Source organism: Plasmopara halstedii (assembly GCF_900000015.1).
Source record: "Plasmopara halstedii genome assembly, contig: Scaffold_289, whole genome shotgun sequence".
In the NCBI taxonomy this organism is placed as follows: Eukaryota; Oomycota; class Peronosporomycetes; order Peronosporales; family Peronosporaceae; genus Plasmopara; species Plasmopara halstedii.
In genome coordinates, this window is record NW_020187210.1 from 165736 (window position 1) to 188373 (window position 22638).

The 22638-nt window shown below is 42.4% G+C and overlaps 11 protein-coding genes across 11 annotated transcripts; 7 read left to right on the top strand and 4 right to left on the bottom strand.

Annotated features, from left to right (window-relative positions):
- Nucleotides 1-3078: 3078 nt before the first annotated feature.
- PHALS_05309 (uncharacterized protein) lies at nucleotides 3079-3396 on the top strand (the record flags this gene model as incomplete). Its single annotated transcript, XM_024722863.1, has 2 exons — nucleotides 3079-3280; nucleotides 3359-3396. The coding sequence occupies 2 exons, from the start codon at nucleotides 3079-3081 to the stop codon at nucleotides 3394-3396; spliced, it is 240 nt and encodes a 79-aa protein (XP_024573897.1).
- A 1275-nt stretch (nucleotides 3397-4671) lies between these two features.
- PHALS_05310 (uncharacterized protein) lies at nucleotides 4672-6530 on the top strand (the record flags this gene model as incomplete). The annotated part of the gene is made up of 4 exons (XM_024722864.1): nucleotides 4672-4784; nucleotides 5228-5242; nucleotides 5328-5472; nucleotides 5535-6530. 4 exons carry the CDS (start codon nucleotides 4672-4674, stop codon nucleotides 6528-6530), a joined length of 1269 nt encoding a protein of 422 aa, XP_024573898.1.
- A 197-nt stretch (nucleotides 6531-6727) lies between these two features.
- On the top strand, nucleotides 6728-7420 carry PHALS_05311 (Peptidase C19, ubiquitin-specific peptidase, DUSP domain; the record flags this gene model as incomplete). The annotated part of the gene is made up of 1 exon (XM_024722865.1): nucleotides 6728-7420. The coding sequence occupies one exon, from the start codon at nucleotides 6728-6730 to the stop codon at nucleotides 7418-7420; it is 693 nt and encodes a 230-aa protein (XP_024573899.1).
- Nucleotides 7421-7500: 80 nt separating this feature from the next.
- PHALS_05312 (uncharacterized protein) lies at nucleotides 7501-8271 on the bottom strand (the record flags this gene model as incomplete). Its single annotated transcript, XM_024722866.1, has 4 exons — nucleotides 7501-7592; nucleotides 7654-7855; nucleotides 7918-7969; nucleotides 8027-8271. 4 exons carry the CDS (start codon nucleotides 8269-8271, stop codon nucleotides 7501-7503), a joined length of 591 nt encoding a protein of 196 aa, XP_024573900.1.
- Nucleotides 8272-10562: 2291 nt separating this feature from the next.
- PHALS_05313 (camk protein kinase) lies at nucleotides 10563-11526 on the top strand (the record flags this gene model as incomplete). Its single annotated transcript, XM_024722867.1, has 2 exons — nucleotides 10563-11345; nucleotides 11422-11526. 2 exons carry the CDS (start codon nucleotides 10563-10565, stop codon nucleotides 11524-11526), a joined length of 888 nt encoding a protein of 295 aa, XP_024573901.1.
- Nucleotides 11527-11732: 206 nt separating this feature from the next.
- On the bottom strand, nucleotides 11733-13154 carry PHALS_05314 (rna binding protein; the record flags this gene model as incomplete). Its single annotated transcript, XM_024722868.1, has 1 exon — nucleotides 11733-13154. The coding sequence occupies one exon, from the start codon at nucleotides 13152-13154 to the stop codon at nucleotides 11733-11735; it is 1422 nt and encodes a 473-aa protein (XP_024573902.1).
- Nucleotides 13155-13386: 232 nt separating this feature from the next.
- PHALS_05315 (uncharacterized protein) lies at nucleotides 13387-13695 on the top strand (the record flags this gene model as incomplete). The annotated part of the gene is made up of 1 exon (XM_024722869.1): nucleotides 13387-13695. The coding sequence occupies one exon, from the start codon at nucleotides 13387-13389 to the stop codon at nucleotides 13693-13695; it is 309 nt and encodes a 102-aa protein (XP_024573903.1).
- Nucleotides 13696-14010: 315 nt separating this feature from the next.
- Nucleotides 14011-15138, bottom strand: PHALS_05316 (dna replication complex gins protein psf2; the record flags this gene model as incomplete). Its single annotated transcript, XM_024722871.1, has 8 exons — nucleotides 14011-14057; nucleotides 14120-14182; nucleotides 14243-14288; nucleotides 14356-14551; nucleotides 14618-14714; nucleotides 14780-14894; nucleotides 14953-15027; nucleotides 15103-15138. The coding sequence occupies 8 exons, from the start codon at nucleotides 15136-15138 to the stop codon at nucleotides 14011-14013; spliced, it is 675 nt and encodes a 224-aa protein (XP_024573904.1).
- Nucleotides 15139-15545: 407 nt separating this feature from the next.
- On the top strand, nucleotides 15546-17321 carry PHALS_05317 (Phox homologous domain; the record flags this gene model as incomplete). The annotated part of the gene is made up of 1 exon (XM_024722872.1): nucleotides 15546-17321. One exon carries the CDS (start codon nucleotides 15546-15548, stop codon nucleotides 17319-17321), a length of 1776 nt encoding a protein of 591 aa, XP_024573905.1.
- Nucleotides 17322-17412: 91 nt separating this feature from the next.
- On the top strand, nucleotides 17413-18544 carry PHALS_05318 (axin dorsalization-associated protein; the record flags this gene model as incomplete). Its single annotated transcript, XM_024722873.1, has 5 exons — nucleotides 17413-17519; nucleotides 17584-17644; nucleotides 17709-17817; nucleotides 17883-18260; nucleotides 18327-18544. 5 exons carry the CDS (start codon nucleotides 17413-17415, stop codon nucleotides 18542-18544), a joined length of 873 nt encoding a protein of 290 aa, XP_024573906.1.
- Nucleotides 18545-18588: 44 nt separating this feature from the next.
- Nucleotides 18589-21319, bottom strand: PHALS_05319 (hypothetical protein PPTG_08805; the record flags this gene model as incomplete). Its single annotated transcript, XM_024722874.1, has 7 exons — nucleotides 18589-18996; nucleotides 19070-19318; nucleotides 19380-19556; nucleotides 19616-20579; nucleotides 20647-20690; nucleotides 20746-21141; nucleotides 21221-21319. 7 exons carry the CDS (start codon nucleotides 21317-21319, stop codon nucleotides 18589-18591), a joined length of 2337 nt encoding a protein of 778 aa, XP_024573907.1.
- Nucleotides 21320-22638: the final 1319 nt, after the last annotated feature.

Here is a 22638-nt window from a genome sequence, read left to right on the forward strand (position 1 = left end):
TCGCATATTGACGAGGCGATAGGTAAAGCGTACGGACGTGTGACGTGTGTTGTACAGTCAGAACATGAAAATTCAAGCTGGATTTTACTGTTTAGGGTATGTTGGAACCTCATGAGGAGAATCGCGAGTAAAGAACTCACACATTTTTCTAAAGAGCCAACGCGGAAGCAAAAATGAGATACTGTTCGGCGAACGCTATGTACTGGAAGCACACTATGTGTACATTGGCAAGTCTATAGATGCACACAGATTAAACTGTGAATGGGCAAAATCCTCGCTGCAGGCGTTGGCATCTTTGGTCGGTAAGCTTTTCGGTAGAACGATGCAGAGTATTATTATGGGGTTTGAAGCAGTCTTCGATCAGTGCGCCGATATTTCGTTATTTTTATACGTCTGTGTAAGAAGACTCGTTTTGCTATTATCAGCGATAACAAAACCGACCAGCTGCTTCACGACAAAGGGTTGACCAACATGGCTTGCCAGTGGCTACTGTATGAGGGTTCTGCACGTTTTAAAATAGTTTGACGGGTTGTATTTGATAAGCTTGGTACCAGGTTCAAAATTTTACCGCTACTTTTCGATTACATGATGGATCTACGGAAATGATTTTTCATGTAGTAATGGGCATCCTCCAACTCATACGCGCGGACCGATCACGAGGCTGAAGCGAAATGATCTCACCCGTTGGGTTTGAGCTAACTTACGCAGTACAAAATTCCACAGACAGAAAATGGTTTGACGAACCTTTGTCTCCCATTAAGGCATCTACATAAAGGTCGGACTCAATGAAGGAGATGCTTCCAATAAAATTATGGTTGCTCTGATCAATCTGGCTACGCTTGTACTTAAGGAGACTTCCCTTAATCACGAGTACACAACGCGATGACCAAGAGTCAAGATGTGCGAAAGCAATGTGTAGAAGATAGAGCAAACGAAACAACTATGCAGTTCTGTTCATTTGCAAACTGCTGCCAAATATTCTTACACAAGCCGTGTCTACAAATTGTGAATCCAAGCTGCAGTAATGCTACACTTAAACTTGTCGGTCGTGGCTACAATAAAAAATGTAAATTTTAGATCCTAAGCTTATCGAAGACGATTCACGACTCTCCTCCTCCAGGCCGTTCGTCACAGCGTTTTGTTTTTTTATAAATGACTAACAGAATGCTTCACATAATGACTTGATAGAAAGAGTAACGCATGATCCATACCCTGTATCCGAGCTACATTCTGTTCTTCGGTGTTACAGTTTTGAATCGCTCGGGGTGCCTCGAGTCAACTATTATGACTGTGTAGTATAAAAAGCACGTTTGAGAAGTTACCCAAGTCAGTTGTGACCACAAGCTGGGATTCCAAAAAGATTTGTTGTAAGGGTCATAATATGCAAATTTTCTGAACCGCGTGGAACAGCTAAAGGGTATGTTTAATCACTCGTTAAGTCAAGTAGAATAAAACTCCAGTGGAAATACCGCCCGAAAGAGAAATTTAAGCTACCGGAACCTGCACGCTAGGGATAAGCTTTCTTTAGCGCAGGATGCTGGTAGCTACCCAACCCATTTTGGGACCGGTTCCGTACCCCTCATTACAGTATGGGGCTTTTCGGTCAGTGGAGTCAATTACCACCACATGCAAAATCTCACCTCTAAGAATATGAGATCTTTAATGTTTAAATTATTGGATACATATGGTAGTACTAGTACTTCCAATTGGACATCATCAGCGATCCGTCACGTTGTTGTAGATGCAATGAAATTTGACGACCTTTTCTATGCGGAGATCTCGTTAGCTCCCGGTCATCTTAACCTGGGGTTAGTATTCAGTCACAAAATTATCCGCTTGCTGCAGCCAATTATAAGCCATCTCTTGTGTCATATCGGGAAAACACTTCCGAAATTTTCGGTGCCACTCGACGCTCACATATCGAGTACACACATCAAACTCATTATGTCTAAGGACCTGTTGTGGCGCATTCATACCCATAAATCAATGTACAACTATGTCATCGACACAATGAGCAGCTCGTGAGCCCCCTTCAGCAATTATAGTCTTTGTCACCTGTCGTGGCACTTCAGCCCCCAGTAGAACTATGTTATCTAAACAGATATCGTCTCATGTGCCGCCATAGCATTCATAATCTGTGTGACTTGTCGTGGCAAGCCCTCATCTATGGAGCTTAACAACCCGCACACAAAGCGTCTATTGAGCCATTTTAATCTGCATAAACGGCCCCGCAACAATTTTAGTAGCGCAGAAGTACGGCATTTCATTACCCACTCTTGAAGTGCTTTATACGGCTTTTTTAACAATTTCCTTTGTTATGGGAACTCTCAAAAGTTTGCGAAGACATTCATCTTACAACCGCCCCAGATTTGGTATCGCTCAAATATGCACTACTTCTGACAACCGCTGGCGTCTTAGCGCCTTACTGGTCCATTCGAGTACGCAAACGTTTGGTGGTGGTATCAGCAGATCAAGTTAATGCGCTGTCGGAGCGAGCAAGACTATTAGTGCATATGCTCCTGTCATCCAAGCGATCCAGGCTCGTTCACGACATGCAAAGAATTATGTGGTATCTGTCCATGTCTGGGAATAATAATGACTTCGGGCTTTCAAAGTATTTAAACGTTTTAGCCATGTCTATTGAGATCTAAGGTACGCTAGTCATAGTAGTCATACTATGACCGACCGGCTCTTTTACCTTTGGCAGCGCAACGAAAATTCTGTCGCGAATTTGTTTGATCGTCATACGGCACGTAAGTACCTCAATGAACGAGAGTCTTTCAATATTCTCTTTGGGCCTTCGTACCCCGTACACTTGCTTGTGCCATAACCAGTCCTGTAATAGTCGCAAATTTTTGAAAACACCTAAACACTCATTAACTATCCCCGGTGTGCGTAACCCTCGGTCTCACCCCAGTAGGGCGACCTGCCCAATCAGGAGTAGACATTTGTCCTATCCATTCCCGCCCACCAGTCCAGGTATTTACGCATCATGTATGCCGACTTGCTGCGTCCAAAACAATGTACGTTTCTATGCTCGGCCACACTGTTTGTTGGTGTTGGACCAGCAGCTACTTCATGGATAATGCTGTGTACACTTCTGGAAAGGGCGTGATTCTGTCGTCGCAAGGAGAAAGTTCAAGCTTGCTTGTAGCCGCATTCCTCTTTAAGCGCGATTTCAACCAAATCTCTCATTCTCAAGACATGCTTCCAAAATTGTCGGATGCAAGCTGGATGCAACTTGAATATGTTCATGAATTTCGTCACCTTGACGTGCTCAGTTAGAAAATTCGGAGATACCGTCAGCAATCGTATCTTGTGAATAGTTTCATTCAACTCACGCCTTCTCTGCTGACAGGTGATGATGCACCGGTCGAACTCACAGCTCGCCGATAGAATGAGAATGACGGTCCACATCTCTTTTTTATAGCTGCAACCACGATGTTAAGCAATCCAGACTTTATCGCCTCATTTTCGTACGCCCAACGCTTTGCCCGACAAACTAGATTAGAAGAACTCATCTGAAACCAGAGCTGTCCTGACTCATAGACCCAAAGTAGAGATTTTTACCTTGCCTTCCATTGGAGGGGTGCAACTTTGATAAAAAAACTAGTATTGCTATGGTATAAAGGCCTTGAGCAAGCTTCCAATGTTATGAATCATATCACGTACAAACTAGTCGTACGCTTCCACGCGTTATAGTATGCTCCGCCTACGATGCCACCAAAATTTCAATGGCCTCATTTACAAGACACCTGCTACTTCACAACATACTAATACCGATCAAACATCGGATGAGTGGAATCGTTCGATCTTTTGAATCCCTGAAGACTTAAGAAGTGCCTCTACCCGCGTAGACGTGAGGATGACTACAAATGCTACCAACTGTAGCGGTTTGCTACATAGCAACATGCTTAAGAAAGAGTAGGGAATTATATAGACGTTCGGTGAACCACGCTTATATCATGTTACTTCGATATTGAGGTTGGCACTACACACAACAACACAAGACGTGGTGTACCGTACACCGATACTGTATGATGCTATCCGAGACAGCCCCAAACACGGCACGCACGCTCGTGCTTATGAAGACGGCTTGATAGGAATGCGGTGGAAATTGCGACTGTAAGAGATAATTGCTCTTAAGGCTACATGATTAGTACCACAATATCTCCTGGTGCAGAAGTAAAAACTTTGAGCTTACTACGTGAAACTTTGGGTACACTGAGGTTGGACCCAGGGGATTCTTAAAAAATTTGAACTTAGAAATTTGATGGAAAGGTCCCGTGGCTCACTCCGTCTCATCAACACTGTTGATTCCTGAGTAGAAACCATCATTCCGTACTGACTAGTACATAAATGTCAACAATCTTTACTCGATTGATACGTGTTTATCACCACTTCTGTATCTGATTATTACTGGCATGACTGGCAATCATTCCGTTTTGATTCGTACCTATAAAGAACATTCTGCACTGATTAGTACAGAGGACATTTGTGACATCATCCAATGACGTCAAACGTGCATGTGGGATCTGCCAAGCACTTCGGAGGTGGTATGCACCACATAGATCCTGTTTGATGTAATGGGTGTATAACAGACCGTCTTAATATACCGAGTTTAATATTCAGCGAGTTCATTTGAGTCATGTCCAATGTCTGAGAAGTCAAATGTCTAATAACGACGGAACGTTTAGCTTGCTATTGCAACAAATAAAGGTGGTCCACAAGCTCAAAGTAATAAAACAAGATTCGTTTAACCTTCTTGACGATCTGTTCCTTAAGTGGGTTTTGTTAGCCACAGTAGGTAGAAAGTTAATCTCAGTAATCCTGCAATAACGCAAATGACGGTTTCGAGCTTTGGAAGGACAAAGTCTTAATGCTTGCAAATACACTCCAAGACTCAGAATCGTTGAATTGAAACGTTGTAATATCGACATATTCAATACAATGAGCTGCGAGCTCGTTTAACAACTCAGTGGAATCTGCTAACATCAGCGAAGAGGTCGGTCAGCAGTGACTTCATAGTGTTTGTGACCAATGAGGCGCTTTTTTATGTCAAACGCGCTAATTTCAAAGAAAAAAATCTACTGATGATTGACGATAAAATTGAGGCACATTCATTCAGTGGTATCTGTCGCAGCTGCTTAAATCTTGAGATTTTCTCCAGCTTCTGATGACGCAATTCCGAAGCCGACAACAAGTCAAGTGATCGCAAACTCTGAAGAATCGTCTACATTAGGTACTGTAGTCCTCTTGGTTCAATGTGACCCTCTTGACTCGATGTCGTCTCATCTCGTGCAACATATTTCGGTGGACGTTATTAGTGTCATGAAATTTGTTGCTACACTGCCACACGTGGAACTGGTCGAAAATAAAAATGGGAATAGGAAGGCGTTTAAGGATGTTGCTTATTTTGAACAGCGTACTCGACGGTCTGGGATTGAAAAAAAGTCGCGGCAACGACGACAGGTTCGTGCGTGATGAATAGTGAAGGGTATAAAAAGCCAAACGTAATTGGACAAGCGTATTAGGGAGCAATTAAAAGCATGCGAGATGAAGTCAAGGTGCTTGAACGCGAGTATTTGCGTCTTACATCTCGTGTAACAAGTGAAACCACGGGGCTCAGAATGAATACAAGCAGCAACGAACGTGGCGTTTTGTTGACTCCAACACAAGTGCAACAGTTGCGCGACAAATTCATGCGCCTTTCGTCAGAAGCCGCCACATTACGCAAAGAACAGCACAAGTTGCATCAAATTTTACATGTACAACACTTGTTTCGTGATACATGCCAGGCTTTGGCAACTGAATTTGCAGATACAAAACCCGATCCAAGAATAACTACTGTGTACCATGCGACTTTTGTTCCATTGGCACCAAAGACGTGTTTTGCAGTCATGCGTGAAGCGTATGACGTTATCCTACGATTTCAAGCTAGCCAAGACTTTGTAACCACAGGCTCTTCACTCTTTGGATGGAGTGACCATCGGCGTCTTGATGATGACGAATCAAAAATGGTCTTTTGCTTTCGTAAAACTTTTGCAAATGAAAGTTGCGAGCGTCTGATGCACGAATCGTGGCATACGTTTTCAGATCTTGAATTCATGCGACGTGTGATCTTTTCATCCAAAGTTGAGCTTAATCTTGAGATTTTGCAAGTTGTTAATCGCGATGCGCTCGTTGTGCGACGCCATACAAAGTATCGGACCATGGACCGCAGTTTTCATACAGTCTATTTGCTCTTTCGCGTCGAGACTCTAAATGGTTATACAGTATGTTTCCGTACGATTCCAGCGCCTGGAATTCAAGATGCACTCGGAGAAAATGAGGCCTGGATTGATTTATTCCATTGGACGACCCTCTCACGTGTACCGGATGCAGATGGAAAGCTTACAGGCTGTGAAATTTCATTCGGTGGCTCAATTAGTGCAAGTGTCATGAATTTTGCCGCTCATTGGATGCTTGAACTTATTATGACAGTCGTGCGCTGGGAAAATGCTTGCGTTACACCCCGTTTGATCATGTAGACGTGATTAACGAATTTTTAGCTGAGGAAAGTAAGCGAAAGTTGTAGCAGAGATTTTCTTTAACATGTAATAAATGGTTATAAAATATCCCAAATTGAACCTTTTGATTGGCAAAAATGCTCGAATCTGATGCAATCTCTGCTTGTGACCTCGAATGCGGTATTGCCCCTAGATCGCATGCATTCTCACGTCGGTTGATGGAACGAGAGTTGATATTGACATATGACTCAAAAGATCTTCGTCGCAATGATGCTTGGTTTCTTATTGAGACGAAATGGCTTGACGCTTGGATGAGTTATGTACTAAGTGACGAGAAAGACATTGACGCGACGGAGAGACCAGGACCTTTAAGAAATGAAACACTCTTTGATTACGAAGAATATTGCTTGCGGGACAATCTATTACCGACCAAAGATTATCGGGGAGTAAATCCACAGGTCTATGCACTCTATGCGGAACTTTATGGCACAGATGAAACCAAGCCCATTGTTCGCTGGAAGCTTGACATTTATGCGACTCCTGTCTTTATTGACGACGTACGAGAGATGCTGCATGTCCCCAGCTTAAAAGCACGATCGTTAGTGACAGAGATGATTGAGAACATTGAAAGCAACGAGAATGGATTGCACGATTTGAATACACGAAAAAAAGAGCACGAAAGCTGGGCTTATAGATGCATGTGCCGGTGTGAATTTTTAATTCCGTGTTTGAATCGATTCTTAGGAGGTGGACCGACTTACATTAAAGAAAGAAACACGACCTGGTACGATTCTTTCTGCTGTTGCAGAAGAGAGAGAAGACAAAAATGTGAAGTCAAGAATATTGACGAGACGAGTCAGAATATTGATGACACGAGTAGTGACGAAGAAACGCGGGGATTGCTAGAATGAGGAAGTGGTTTTGAAGTTTTTGGTTCAATACAATCATTTCATTGAAATGTAGCTCAATCAACCCTTGCAAACGTCGCCGATTAATTTTGACCGCTTTTTCCACTGTATGACATATTTTCGTAGCCTGATGGCTGTTTTCGAGCTGGTCGCCACGGTACCACCCATAAAATCCCTACGTGATAACAAGTAAGTAAAAGTGCGCTACGGTGATTACAAATTTCACAAAACGTCACCAGCAAATGGTTTAGGCCACGAAAGCTGTTGATGGCTTTTTGAGTTTGTCAGGTTTGCATGTTCAAGCGTAGTGCTGCTTTGAAGATACGCCAAAAAGCTTTCTTTGTCGTTTAAAATTTGGTCATTAAAACAGAGGGTCAAGGGTCCGTCCACTTCTTTGCGATATGTTGAAAGAGCCGTAAAGTGTTCTTGCACAAGACTCTGTCAAGGAAACAGACGTGAACTCAGACCTTTGGATGGTTTTGAATGATTTTTCAACAAACCCGAAGTTCCCAAACAAGAATGGAGTCTGCTATTCGCAGCGAGAAGTACGGACTTTGATACAAAGCGTGAGAAACTATTAATCAAACCCCCAGTCAAGCATTACACTACATTGCGCTCTCGATCCCATGTCGAAACGCTCGAGCATCTCGTACCCATATATGGATGATCTTGTCAAGGGATCGTAGCTTTTGTGACGTTCTCTCAATACAATGAACTTCGCTTTGCGGAAGGACACGCTCGTAAGCTTTTGCCGTAAACTTCTGCGTTGAATCAGTCAGTTCGACTGCATTGAGTTGAGCGCTAGATATCTGTAAAGGACCCGAGATAGTTAATGCATCTTGACCAGTTTCCATAATTTCTGCAGTGTCTGTTCATGAAAAATTTCAGTACGAAGACCTGCTCTAGGTGTTCAACTGACGCTTTTCTTAGTTCAACTGGAGTTTTTGACTGCATTTGTGGTTTGGTGCGACAGAAAACGACACGATAAGTACTTGACGCAAAAAATTGATCATTTGGGTATAATGCACAACGTAAAAAAAAGGCAAAATGCGTTTGATTATCGCTTTCAAATGCGATTACAGCAGAGCGACACAACGCCATCACGGCGTGTGTGGTAATGCCTAGCCGGTAGAGTAGCATATACTCGTGCAGTGATGTTTGAATTATGGAGACTTTGTGCAATGAAAGCACTTTTCCGCGAGGTTTCTTGCCAAATTTTGGGTGAGATAATAAAGAGTATATTTTTTGCTGAGGTGATTTTATTGTTAGTCTCACACTCTCAATAATTGCGAATTTAGTCGCAAACAGTGTGTCTCAATAACAAGTCTAAAATATGCACATGTACCTTCATTGGAGTCATTGTTGGAGTGTAAAAGTTCTTGTGCGCATTTCAAGAAAGTCACATGAGGTGTATATCGATATGTGCTATTTAGTTTGAACGAAAACGTCACTTTGAAAGCATTTTTTCGCATAATCCTAATTGCTCGTCTATCGAATGCAACCTTATTTAGTATCAGCTTGTTCTTAAGAATGAGCAGTAATCGTGAGGATCTCAAGAAACAACACAGTCAACACCGTGGCATCGCCTGCCAGATTACTCACTGAAAGCAGTTCAAGGATCTTTCCAATTAAAGTCAATATCTACGACATAAACGCTACATGATTTCCTTGAGGTCACGTGCCCGACGCAAACGTCTGCAGCAGCAAAATTTTCCATGTGTTTTTACTTTGAGATTATATCTTGCTACTGCTCTTTGTAATGGTACTGATCTTTGTAGCCTGATAAAAGCTTGAAGGCTTCAGCTTTAATCACTTGACACGTCGTGGTTCATGATCAGTCTTATTGTCTTTCATCAATACGTGAAGACAAGAAAGAGGAAGTTGCTTCGTTTTGGTCTTGTGAAATCTAGGAATTTGGTCACTACCATAGGCGCAATTCGGAGACATTCAGTCAATATGTTTAGGTGCATGGAGCAGATAATGCAATGAACAAAGAATGAAGCTTTAGTCGTGAAAATTGCCAAAGAGCTTAACAATGAGAGGTCCAACAATGTGATCATACAAAAACAAATTTAAAGGAAAACTTGCATTCGGAGGAAGAAAGTTTTGGGGATTTCAAGCGCCAGATTGGGGGATTTTCCATACAAAAGACGAGGAGGAAAACTTTCTGTTTCAAAAAGAATCCAACTACTTTGATTGCCCGGCTAATGAATATATCTGGCGGTCTCGATTCTATTTGGCCAGATTCGTTTATGACAGAGTCCTAGCAAATAAATATTATTCACTTCCCGCACGTAAGGCAAGAACATAAATATTAGAAGCAGACAGATATTTTTTAGAGAGCAGTTCATGTTTGGTAATCATGCCACCCGGTCAGCATTGCAGTGAAACTTTCCAAAAAAAATCATTTATCATGAGTATGTGAATCCGCTGAGGATTACGCTTGTAGATCAAGATTCAGCACTGCAAAAAGATTAGTCGGTGCACTGACTCTATAGATGCTGCACTTTCTAGAATCAAATATTAGAAAGCAGTTATAGCTTAATAATCCATAAAAATCCATCTGAAGGTTGCTGTAGCCTAATCATTAGACCCAAGACATGCCATAATGTGAGGAGGACACGAACGATTTTCTCACGGTTGCGGCTCACAGTTTCTAAGTATTTTTACACATTGATGCTGCGGGTCAAGACTCGTTTATCTCTAGGAATGTAAAACTTCAAACTTCAAGATTGAAATTTCATGATGAAGGCAGCGCTCTCGACTAAATTATTCGCATTTATCACAAGTTATGGTGCCATATAACGATTAAAGTAGGTGCCAGGTATCTGTATATATCTCAGCATATAGTCGGTACGTATGTCGCACAACATCAAACGTAGTGCTAGAAATGCTACCCATTAAATAAAGTGGCTTCTGTCTGAAATTCTACTTCATTCTCTTTATAATAGGCTTCTAGAAAACATGTGCTAAATATCTAAATTCTAATTCTTTCCTCGCAAAGAAAAACCTCGTCCTCATCGACCCAGTCGTTCAATTGTCGGACTGTACAGATTCAAAAATCAGACCACGAAACGTCACAGAGATTGGCTGGCGATTGTCCAACCTCATTTTCCTTTTTCACTACTTTCGACTTCGCTTCAGTATGATTTATGGTAGTTTTACCACTTACTTTCCGCGTCGGATGGCTGGAGCTGCCGCATTATGCGCTGCGGTAGCCTACAGTGTCTCGTTACAACCACCAGCTCGTCAAGACGCTCATAGAACCATGGGAGGTGACGTTCGCTGTGCACTTTTAATACCAGACACAGCCACGAGTGTGCGGAAGCAACAGCGTGGTCATAACCGTATGGATTCATGGCTGGTCACACGTAGACATCTCCAACAAGAGTACGTTCTTGAGGGCGTCATTGGTGAAGGTGGTTTTGGTCTTGTCCACGTTGGTCGCCATCGTGGCTCAAATGCACGCGTAGCTATCAAGCGCGTGTCAAAACAACGTACAACTCGTGAAAATTTTCTTCAGGAAGTTGCAATTCTACAACAAGTAGGAGGAACACACAATGTCTTGGCATTACGTGAAGCATTTGAGACATCGGATGCGTATGTACTCGTGACGGAATTAGTCACAGGTGGTGAATTGTACGACGATTTAGTACAACATGGTGTGTTTGAAGAAGACCGTGCAAAGGATTTGGTACGTGAATTGGCCAGTACTTTAGAGTATCTTCACTCTCGAAAAGTGGTTCACGCGGATTTAAAGCCCGAGAATATTTTACTCTCACGTGACAACGAAACGGGTTTGCGACTGATTGATTTTGGACAGTCTTTTCGACTTAATGACAATAGTCGACCTCAACTTGATGTATGTACAACTGCGTATGCGTCGCCAGAAGTTATGCAACATCGAACATCGGGCTGTGCCATGGATGTATGGGCACTTGGTGTTGTGTTGTACATTGTGTTGTGTGGTACACATCCCTTTGACCCAAACAACGACGCAACAGATGAAGAATTACAAGAACGAATTTTCAATGGAGATTTTGACTGTGCGTCTTCGAGATGGGCTTGTATCTCGGACTGTGCACAAGATCTCATTCGTCGAATGTTAACAGTGGATCCAGAGCAACGTATTAGTGCAACGCAAGTACTCGAGCATGAGTGGATTACGACTGCGTAAAAGATGGATACACTACATTTAAATTTTTGTAGAATTTTAGACTAGAATATTTGTATGTTTTAGATTTGCTGCATTTTCAATACATTAAACTTGCAACCTCCGAGTTCTCTCTTTTCTTAATTCTTAAAACTAAAAAATCTAGTCACTCTTTGCGTGTTTCCTCTCTTTCTTGTCCTTTTTGCGTTTCTTTTGCTTCTTCTCAATCTTCACGTCATCAGCAAGCAATCGTTTCTTACTCTCTTTACCTTTTTCCGTCTTTTCTTCTGCAGTCGTCCCGTCTTCATCAAACAACCGAATAGCCCCATCGTGTTGAAATGGACACTTCTCGCCTCGGTCACACGATTTACTACGTTGCCAATTGTAGCATACACTTTGAAAACGCTTTTGGTATTCACTCACTTCCTCCACTGCTGTTTCCAAAGTTGCTTCTACTAATTGTGTGTGTGCAAATCGACACGATGTACCACGCAAGCAACTTCCTTTCTGAAAATTTCTGCAAATTGCCACTTGAGCAACTGCAGCAACTGGCAATGCAACACGCACCGGATCTTCGACTTTTTGTATCTGCTCTATAATTGCAGCAACATGGCGAAAGCGGCACGATTGACCACGTTTACACTTGCCTTTCTGGTAATTCTGGCACACTGGTACCTCAGTCTCCCCACACGTTGGATTTGTCTCGTCAACCACAACTTTTTCAACCTTTGCAGATTCTTGCAAATGCTGAAATTTGCATGTTTGCCCACGTTTGCATTTTCCCTTTTGAAAATTAATGCAAATCGGGGCATCGTTTGCCTCTGATGAAACAATATGTTCGACTTGTGATTGTTTAACTTGTACCAACTCTTCTGCATCTTGATCTTGCATGACATGTGCAAATTTACACGCGTCGCCACGAGTACACTTTCCCGATTGAAATTTATGGCAAATTCCTTTTTTCAATTTTTTTTGCAACTCTTCGCGTGCTTGAGTGTACCCTTCATCTCGAACTCCATAGTCAACATTCATCGGTCGTCCCATGACAATCATCCCATCCAATTGCATAGCTGCTTCACATGCTGCTTCTTCATGAAATTGGACATACGCAAAGCCTCGAAATTCTTTTGTTTGAATATGTTCGGCAAATCGAATGGCACGAATACTGCCACAATTGTCAAATACTTTACGTACCACTTCCTCTGTAATATCATAAGCCAAATTCCCAACATAAATGGTCGTACAATTTTCAGGGCGAGGACCAATGACTTTTTGTGGTTTCGAAATGGGCATTGACTCATTTTGCATTGGTGTTTTTGGTTGCAAAAATCGCACATTTAAAATCCGATGGTCCCATTTTGTTTGGTTCATTTGGTCCACAGCATCGAGAGCGTTAGTGTAGTCACTAAATGTAAGAAAACCGAACCCACGTGAACGACCTGTCGTTTGGTCGTACACTACTTTAGTTTGATGCATTGGACCAAATGACTTGAATCGGTCGTACAGTGCATTGTCGTCCACATGTGGTGGCAAACCTGCAACAAACACTTTATTTCGGTCACGCCATAGATTACCATCCGCCATAATAAAAAATGTAAAATTTAATAAAAAACAAAAACTAACGTAAGTACGAATCTTGAAAAGACGTAAAGAAGTTCAGAGAGTTGATCTACTGGCAATTTTAAACTACATCATGGAAGCGTTTCAATCTTCTGACCTCTACACGATCGTACTTGGCTCTTAGAATGTAAGAGCATTGAAATTGTTGGAATGTTATTCTCTAACTTACCATTACACAAACACTTTTCGTGATCTTATGAGTGAAGCTGAAGATGTTTGCGGATGTTTTGTATGTGCTGTGCTATGTAGTGTATGTTGCGTGGCAGCAGCAGAAGAAGATAAACGAGAACGAGAACGTGCAGAAGAAGAGGCACTTCGATTAAAGAATCCAGACGTGGTGATGGTGAATCCAGTGGCAGTCCCAACTCCATTTTCGCACTTGCAGAAAGCGACACAGCGAGAGATGGCAGCTTTTCCAATGTTGGAGACAAAAGAGACGACATCGAAGCGTATGAAAAAGAGAGGGAGGAAAGCAGAAGATCAAACACTTAGAAATGGGCATTAAACGATGATTGGAATTGACAGAGCGTTTATCTGTTGTACGGACAGTTTAGTTCCTGTACGCAAAGTGCAAAGTATATTGTGATGTAGTTTCGTTTGGAGCAACTCAAGGGAAAGTTGTCGTCGATTAATAAAAGGATTCAAATCATAGAATCTAGATATTTGTGCGTGCAAATTTGAATTGAACTAACCGAACGTTTCATCGTACAAATAGTGTACGACAAAACTTGGTCATCCCTATATCCATATTGGTAAAATACTCTTATTGCAATAAAATATTGACATTTCCACAGAACTTTATCATGTACGTGCGTACAAATTACCCACGATGTCGTCGAAGAAGTCGACGAGCTGCTTGACCTTCCGCTAGCACAGATATCACAAACACATAAGAATATAATAAGATTTTTTTAAGCTACCGCATGTACCTGACGAAGAAACAGATTGTTCCTGAGATTGAGATTGAGATTGCAATTGGGACTCGTTGTCACCTAAACAGGACACGTACTTAGTAAACCTTGAAATCAAATAGTATCAACTTTTGACTGCACCTGATCCTGCCGTAAGTTGCGATAATTGGTAAAATTGATTCAGAGACTACAATACAATGTACCCAAATGATTAGAACCTTGCAAATCAGTCGAATTGTTATTGCAACATGTACCCCAAGCATAAACTCGCGCACAGATGTAATCTCAAGTGCAGAGATATTGTTCATTTGAATAGCAAGCGCTGTACCCCCATTTTGAACATCGAGGGCAATTTTGGCAAGACCATTGCGAATTTTATCTTGTCGGACATTTTGTAAATCTTCCAATAGTATACGCAAGTGCTCACTTTGTTCGAGATCTTCTGGTGCACTAAAATTTTCAAAATGAGTACAAAGTGAGCAATTTGTTGTTCAATCTTCGAATTATCGCTCATACTTTTGAAGTAAAAGTGACGCAATTTCGAGATAATGAAATGGCAACTCTTCAAACACTTCACTTGTTTTCTCTCGCTCCAATTGTGCACTCAAATAATCTACAATGATAAACTTGAGAATGGGTCATTTTGAATTAGAATTACCCAATTAAAACATATTTTACCAACTGAGAGCCATGATGGTGCCAAAATTCGACACTTGTGAACTTGCTTAAGCATTATGGCAAGCCACAGTGGCACATGCATGGTCATTCCCGGTTGAAAAGGTCCAAAATTCCCCTAAAAATGACTTGTTTGTAAAATTCTATTGTCGATTTTGCAATTATGGGTCACGTACACAGATAAAGTTGAGCATGCCGTTATGGTCGCGAAGGTGGAAATGTGGCATGATCATTATCAGTTCCTGTTCTGCCTGGATAAAAGAAATGCACGTATTATTAAGTACATACACATACTTTTGATCGTCAGACATCGTGAACAATCTCACCAGAAACTCCGTCTCGCTCGCCGACAGACTCGGCATTTGACGCCAGTATTATTGGGTGTATGAGATTACCCAAATTTTGCTTTACTCAAAAAGAATAAACGTTCTTTTTAGTTAATAAATTCCTCAATTTTCTCTATGTATTATTTGCCTCGCTTGTGCAATGCAATCCAGTTGACAATTCTACATATGGTTATGAATCTCTTCGGATCGTGAACTTGACAACCAAATTAATAGCGGCAGAGGCAATGTAACCAGTACAACTCTATAATTAAATTCACGTATATCAGCAAACAACACGTTTTTTGTATGTGAAGCTACCTGTATGAAATCATGTTCTTGTAAGACCAAATAAAATGCAAGGGGACAGTCCATCTGATTTCCATCTGCTCGGCACCTCTTGCGCCGTGTCCTTCCAGTGAGTGGTATGTGGTACTCAGTTGCCAATGAGAGTTGCAGTCCACACAATTCGTGAAATCTTGCAAGTGCGTGTGCATGTTGCTGGGTCTCAATTCGATCGTTCTTTGATGCCACAGCCCGAATTTCTCCTCTCGACAGCCATTGTATTTTGCACAGAACAACATGGTGGCACTCAATTACAAGCGTCGTGGCGAGTATTTCGTACATTTGACGAATTTCAAGGGCTTGACACACAATTGCGTCGTGCATTTCCACAAGATATGCATTCAGTGGCACGACCTCCACCACACCGTCGACGCACATGGCTACATCGTCATCGCAGTGCAAAGTTCTTGGCTAAACGCTGCGCAGAACTAAATTTGTACCTCGAGTGCCTTGTACGTAGTCCACACTTGAGACTCACAAGGTTCTTGGACCCACGTGCACCACTAGTATTGCGTTGTTTTTGCAACTTTGATGCAGGGTTACTCGCGGCAGAAGTTACAGTGGTGCGTAACCCGGTTCGAAATTGGGACTTGTATTTAGATGGAAATGACACAAGAAATGGCTTGAATAATACAGTGGACGACAGTGTCGTACGCCCAATGGACGAAAACGAACGGAACTGGAGACCTCGATCGCGGAGACGGTCGAGAATAGAGCACCACGTTCACAACGTTAAGCTGGACGAACTTGAGGCCAATCTCATCGATGACAAATCGCGAAATTTAATCATGTGTGTCAAGTACGAATGTGCATGTCGTGTGGCTCCTTTTCGTGTCGTGTATACGCAACTTTTGCGAATGTTGCAGCTTCGTGGCTGGAAACAAGTATACGCACCACCCAATGGCGCGTATACAGCGTTATATTGTGTCTTATACAAGCTGCAACAGCTCAACGATTTGGATAAACGACTATACGATGCATTCACAGGTTCTGGACGATCACTTTCTCCAATCGCCAATGATCCAGACGTATTCGAATCAGGTGCTACGTGTCACGAGCAATTATCTGTTGGGGTACATTATTTGCGTCAGACACTAGTGCATTATGGATTGTTACATGCTCATATCCTCGCAAATCACTTCCTCATGACAACGGTAGATTTAAAAAGACGATTACATGACTTGAAGTCCCAACGACAATCGCGTGTGGGTGCTATCGAGCTCGTCGTGGTTGCTACGATACTTAATCTGTCCATATTACTCGTGACAAATGATCATGAAGGGTCTGAACATCAAATTTTACCACTAGCCGGTTTGCGGGCAATTCGACCAGGAAAGCGAATTCATATGACGTTCGGATACATCCTTCCAACGCTAGCTTGTGTCGATGGATTTTATTTATTGGCAGAACGAGATTCGAATCGATCTGATCCTGCATCACCTTGGCAGATTGCAGCGACAACTAGATCAGCGCGATCACGAAATGGCTTGTGGCAAGGTCTCGACGAAATGGACCGTCAGTTTATGGTCGAGATTGAACGTACCATTTCTAATGCTCCAGTGTGGGAATTTGATTGTAGTATCGCCGAGTCACTCAATTCAGCCATTTTAGATGCTGTGTGGGACGATTGCCACCATAATCCAAGTCTATTTTCCCGTTTTCAGCGCCATGCGCGAGATTTCGGTAAAGGTATTACTTCGGCTCGTCATTTTATGCAGTATCTCGAAGTGGCGTTCGGACTTGACGGCGCAACGTACCTCGTGGACTTTTTACTACATGTATTGCCGGAAAAAAAGCTACGCACACAATTAAGTCACGTCCGATGGATGCGTTTGCATGTTCAACTTGCTCGACGCGTGGTTCCAGACCTTCATTGAACATAAGGAAGGGGCGTTAGAAATGAGGGGATGTCGGTCTAAAAATGACACAGAAGAGCAGTTTTCCTGTTGAAAAGGTGACCGAAAAATCATGGAACATATCGTAAAGCTACATGCAGCATGGTGTAGGAGCTTACAGCAAGCGATTGAGCTGGATATGGGAGGCGAGGAGCTGGTTGGAGTGGAAGCTTACGAGAGGTCAGTTGTCGTCTCAAACGCAATTGCTTTTCTGCTTATATCAAAGAAATGGTATATGCATCAGACTTGCGAGTCGCATGACGAAAGCATTACCAGCTTGTCATCGTTTCACGGATGCACAAAAGGCAAGAGTGATGATATGACGCTCGTCTTTCGATGCTCATGCGAAATGTTTTGTTAAAAGCACAGCAGATAATCGAAAACGTCATAGCGGCATTAGAAATGCGAGCCATGGGTATGAGCTCTGCCATTGGACAACGAAGGCCGACGAAGGAGGATATGGCAGATGTTCTTCACGGTGAAAATCAAACTTGTGCTGTTCACATTCTTGACTGTCTGATTAGAGTATTTGCTGACTTGCAGCTCTTCATGGAGCGATGTCGAATGAGCCAGAGATCCTCCCTATTCATATCAGTCAATCGAATCAGTCAACACAGCAAGCGACACCTGACGAAAAGGTCGGGAATGAAATAAATATGAAGAGTTTTGTGGCAGAAACTGCAAACGCTTCGGCGCTCCGATCGCTTAAAGCCACTTATCTGGATATTCAGATCGTCAAAATTGGTCTAAAAGATGCCAATGTTTACATGAACCCGACGATTGTTGTCTCGATAGTAGACTACAGCGGCAAGTTGATGGAAGAGACGCACGAAACTGGAGTGGGAGCTTGTACTGAGCTTCAATATGTGATGTTTTCGACCCACATTTCGCTTGCTACCAATGTGCGAAAGATGGAAGACTGTACGTTGTTTTCTCGCTGTGCAATAACGTGGAATTGTTGTAATAGTGTGCTTTTCATACCGGTAGACGGAGCTGCCGTTGTCTTTGAGTTCTTTCACTATAAAGCGAAAAAGCGCAAAAAGAGCTGCCGATGCTGGGCTCTACTTGAAATGGCAAATCTGAGAAACGGACACACGATGCTCGAGCTCTACCAAAAGCCAATGGATCCAAAACGTAAGCGCATATATCTTTTCACCGAGAAAAAATTGTATTTGCACTTGGATCTCAAACTGCAGACTCGATAGGGGAGGTTTAAAGTAAAATAAATGATAAACGGTTAGACATCAGTTTAATTACCTAAAAAAGCGGCCATATCAAGCTTTTGCACGGTAAAACTATCATGATCTTCGGTGAACGAAGTGTCTGAAGTACTTGTTGGAGCAAGCCCCGCCTGATCTTTTTTGGACTTGCTCTTTTTACCTTTTGCAATAGCCCCAAATCGCTTTTTTTTAACGCTACCGTCCTTACTTGGTTTTTCCTTCACCTTGTGTTCTTGAGTCGACGTTGACTGAATCAGCTTTACAGCATGCCGACGAAGCATCTCTGTTTCCTGCAATGTGCAGTCAGGAGGAGCTTCTTGTCGTAACGTGCAGCTAATCACTTGCAACAGCGTGAGTTCCTTTTGAATATCCTCTCTTGTTCGAATACCTGTTCGACGGAGGTCGGCACTGTACTTATCAAAAAAGTCTACAAAACTCTGCCAAATGAAACAATACAAAATTCACAAGACTTAGAAGTCAAAAGCTCATTTGGACGCTTCAGCTTCGTACATGCATGTCCTTGTCGACAGAGTTTGCACTTTTGACCAAATCGGAGAATGGAACAGTCCGCTGGAGAAATTTTGCGCCATATTCTTTGACACACCGGTTTAAGCACTGGCGCACGACTTTTGAAAAGAAAAACGAGCCAAAGATCCACTTTTTTAGATCAGAATAGTAGTCATCGAGAGTCGCGAGAAGAGACTCAACCACTGGAGCGCCTTCATCCCATTTCTTTGACCACCACAACTTGAAAGTGTCCTACACGGAGGAGAGCAAACGCGAGTCAGTCTGAGCCTTTGAACTTGAGGTATTTATTTACCTGCTCGACTTCGTGAAAAATCTTGCTGACAATGAGATCGCAAGCATTCGAGGCGAAGACCACAATTTCAGTTGATGTTGAGTCCAGGCTATCACCTACAAACGTGTCGAACGCTTCTTTCTCCTCTGAATCCGTTTCAGCAAACGAGATTTCTTCGACCAGATCAGGACACTTTGCCTTTCAAACACCCCAAACTTCAGTATCGCTGCAAAAAACATCATTTTTTGGTCTCAAACCTGTAAAATTTCTGCATCGTTGATAAACGAGCACAGCATTTCCGTATCCACGATTTCGAGTTTACTTGCAATCGCTTCATATCGTGTCTTCAGTTCTTCCATTAAAACTTGTAAGCAGGTCGTGACAACACATCCAATTAGTCGCCCGCTCAACCATTCTTGCGCAATTGAAATCTGCGACTTGAGAATGTTCACAATATCATTTGGACGCGTCGACTGAAGCTCCCCTTGCGTTCCCACCACACACTCTTCTTCTCGCTTCCAGATATTCGTGATCCAACTGTGAATTTGAGCCTTAATCTCTTCTAGATACGCTGTCATAAGCTCTTGAGCAGTTCGATCGAGTACAACGGACGCTCGTGAATGCTTATATTTGATAATTTCCGAGTTGTAATAATCAATCCATTGAACAATCTGAAGTCGCTGAGCAATCCCTACGTCAGCTCGTTCGGTTAAACGAGTTATTACACTATCTAATTGCGCATTGTATGTGCTTGTAAACAAGTGGATAATATCAATATCTGTAGGAAAACACGGTGCGACTTCGGATTGCACAATTTCCAGATCCAACATCAATTGCGTCGCAGCTTCAAATATTGAGCTAAATACGTCTTTCTTGTTTTTTTTTGCTTCGTTTTCAGCACAATGAAATATATTTTCGATTCGTTTAGCAAGCGACGTCATGACTTCAATCTCGCATCGTTCTCGAATCGTTTTGGCCTGATTTATGGAGTTTAGTTGGTTGTCTAAATACACTTCCTTTTTCGCCTTGACAAAGCGCTGACGTCGACTTTCCATCAGATTGAGAACTTGAAACGCATCGATAAGACGTTGTTTTCCAAATTGAGCGATCTCCACGCAGTGGTGCATGCAGCCCCAGACCTCCGCGTTAATCCGGATCTGCACACTCTCAATCGCGTTCAATCTCGACGCCATTGACGTCATAATACGCGCTTGAGCATTGCTGGAACCATGAATAGAATAAAAGTTAAGCTTTTCTTACATAACATACGCTGCATAAACTAGCACACCTGTTCCCAAGCTCGTCACGTTTTTCTACTGCTGCAACACTTAACTACAAAAAGGTCACTCATCAGTTTAATATATATATACCATCATTCTACCATCACCTCATGCAGCATCTTTTGCCTCCAATCATCGATTTCTTGCCACTTCGTGTACCCTTCCACAAAACTCAAGCGTCCGGTATCTAACGCATGGTGGAGCTCTTGTACTCTCTCAGGCAATTGGTCGTAAAAGACCATCTGAAACTCTAATTCCTTAAGATTTCGTCGTGCAATACTCACGCCAGAAGACGACACTTTCTTTTCGCCGAGCTCTTCATTCATTCGAAGACAAGTTTGTCCTAAATCACTCAAATTCGTAACAATTTGCTTCACCGGCGTCTCGAGCTCGAGCAACGCGCTTGCTCGCTCAATCTCATCCACTTGTGCCTGCACATATCCAACAAGTTGTCCTGTAGTTCTATTTTGCTTGATAATATAGTCAGTTTTGATCTCTTGTAGCTGCAAAGTTGTATTAGTAAATGAAACTCGTATCCTTGACATGAGTAGCTAATTGAAATAAAAAGAAAGCAGTGAGTACCAGCTGCGAGTTAAGTAGTGACGTAGACGTCGAATCCTTAAGCTTGAGACGCAGTACATCGACAGGATCACGTGCTTCTTTCTCGAGTACAGTCATCATATTTGAGACGCTAGAATGCGGTCTTTGCAGCTATTGCGCCGCTTCAATTTGCTACAGAATGATGGTCGCGGCAAGATATGCATTTTATAGCATTCATTTTAGAAATGTTTAATTTGATGGTGAAGCAAAAAAAATCGGCGTTGTGTTCAGGATTAAATTCTTTCTGTGTCGCCAATATCTTTGGCAAACGAGATACACATCTCACTCATATTTCAATGCGAGCGATATGCGAGAGTCTTGGCAAAGGGATTGCAGTGCACCATACACAAAGAAAGCTTTGATCTGACGAGTCTGTGTACACAACGAATAGCGTTTTGTTTTCTGCGCTGATCGTTTAAGGGCTTTATCATCTGATAAATCGAAATCGACGAACCTACAAAGTTGCTCACATTTATCTGTTTTTTCTTAAGTGGATGTTGTTATCCTGTCGGAGTTGACTATGAGCTCGCTTGGGTGTGAGAAGTATCTGATAGCTTGTAATTTTTGAGCGCCGATTACAACGATTACGTACGTTTAACGTCACATCTGTCATAAGTGGTGGTGCCCACTACTGCTATCATTAATTGACTTGATCTTGAAAGACTCGTTTTACCATCGTGTAAACAATTGTTATCTGCAACATCAAATTGTTGATAAACGTAAGCGCAATGTGCAGCGGGACTGCCGTAGCGTTGCGCTTAGAGGAAGCGTAATTTAGGTCATCGACCATTCGTTCTATACTAGGAACAAGTACGAGTTAGCAGATCGCAATTCGCTTACTCCAAGAAAAATATTGCCTTAATTCAAAGCTAATTACTTTTCCGCTTGAAAATTTAAAACTGATTTTTATTTTTTTATATGCGACAAAGCCGCCTAATTTCAAATGTATAGATTTTCCTAAATTTATATGGTAACATCTAAATACATGCATGACTACTGACTACCTAGCCACATACCGTATTCGTGTTTGGGTGCAGTCACACCATGCCCATCTCGTGTGACACACACCCCTGTTACCAGGGTACGTGTAATCCCGTTAGACTCTCCCCCATTAAGATTGAGAACATTCACAGTTCCAATCGATTATTGCCTCAATTAGGCTCGCGTGTCCGCTAGACACTGCAACTTGGTTCGTTGGAATAAAACGACTTCCGTTCTCAATGAGCCCTGTGTCAACGACACTAAAGTCACCAAGTCTCGCTGGTTCTGACAGCGAACACGGGCAGAACTCAACTTCGTCTCCCGCACGCGGTGCAATGTCGGACAGTGCGTCCGCGGCATGGGGGGATGTACATCCTAGGCTCGATGAGCACGAGCGTCGCGCTTTGCGCACGCTATCA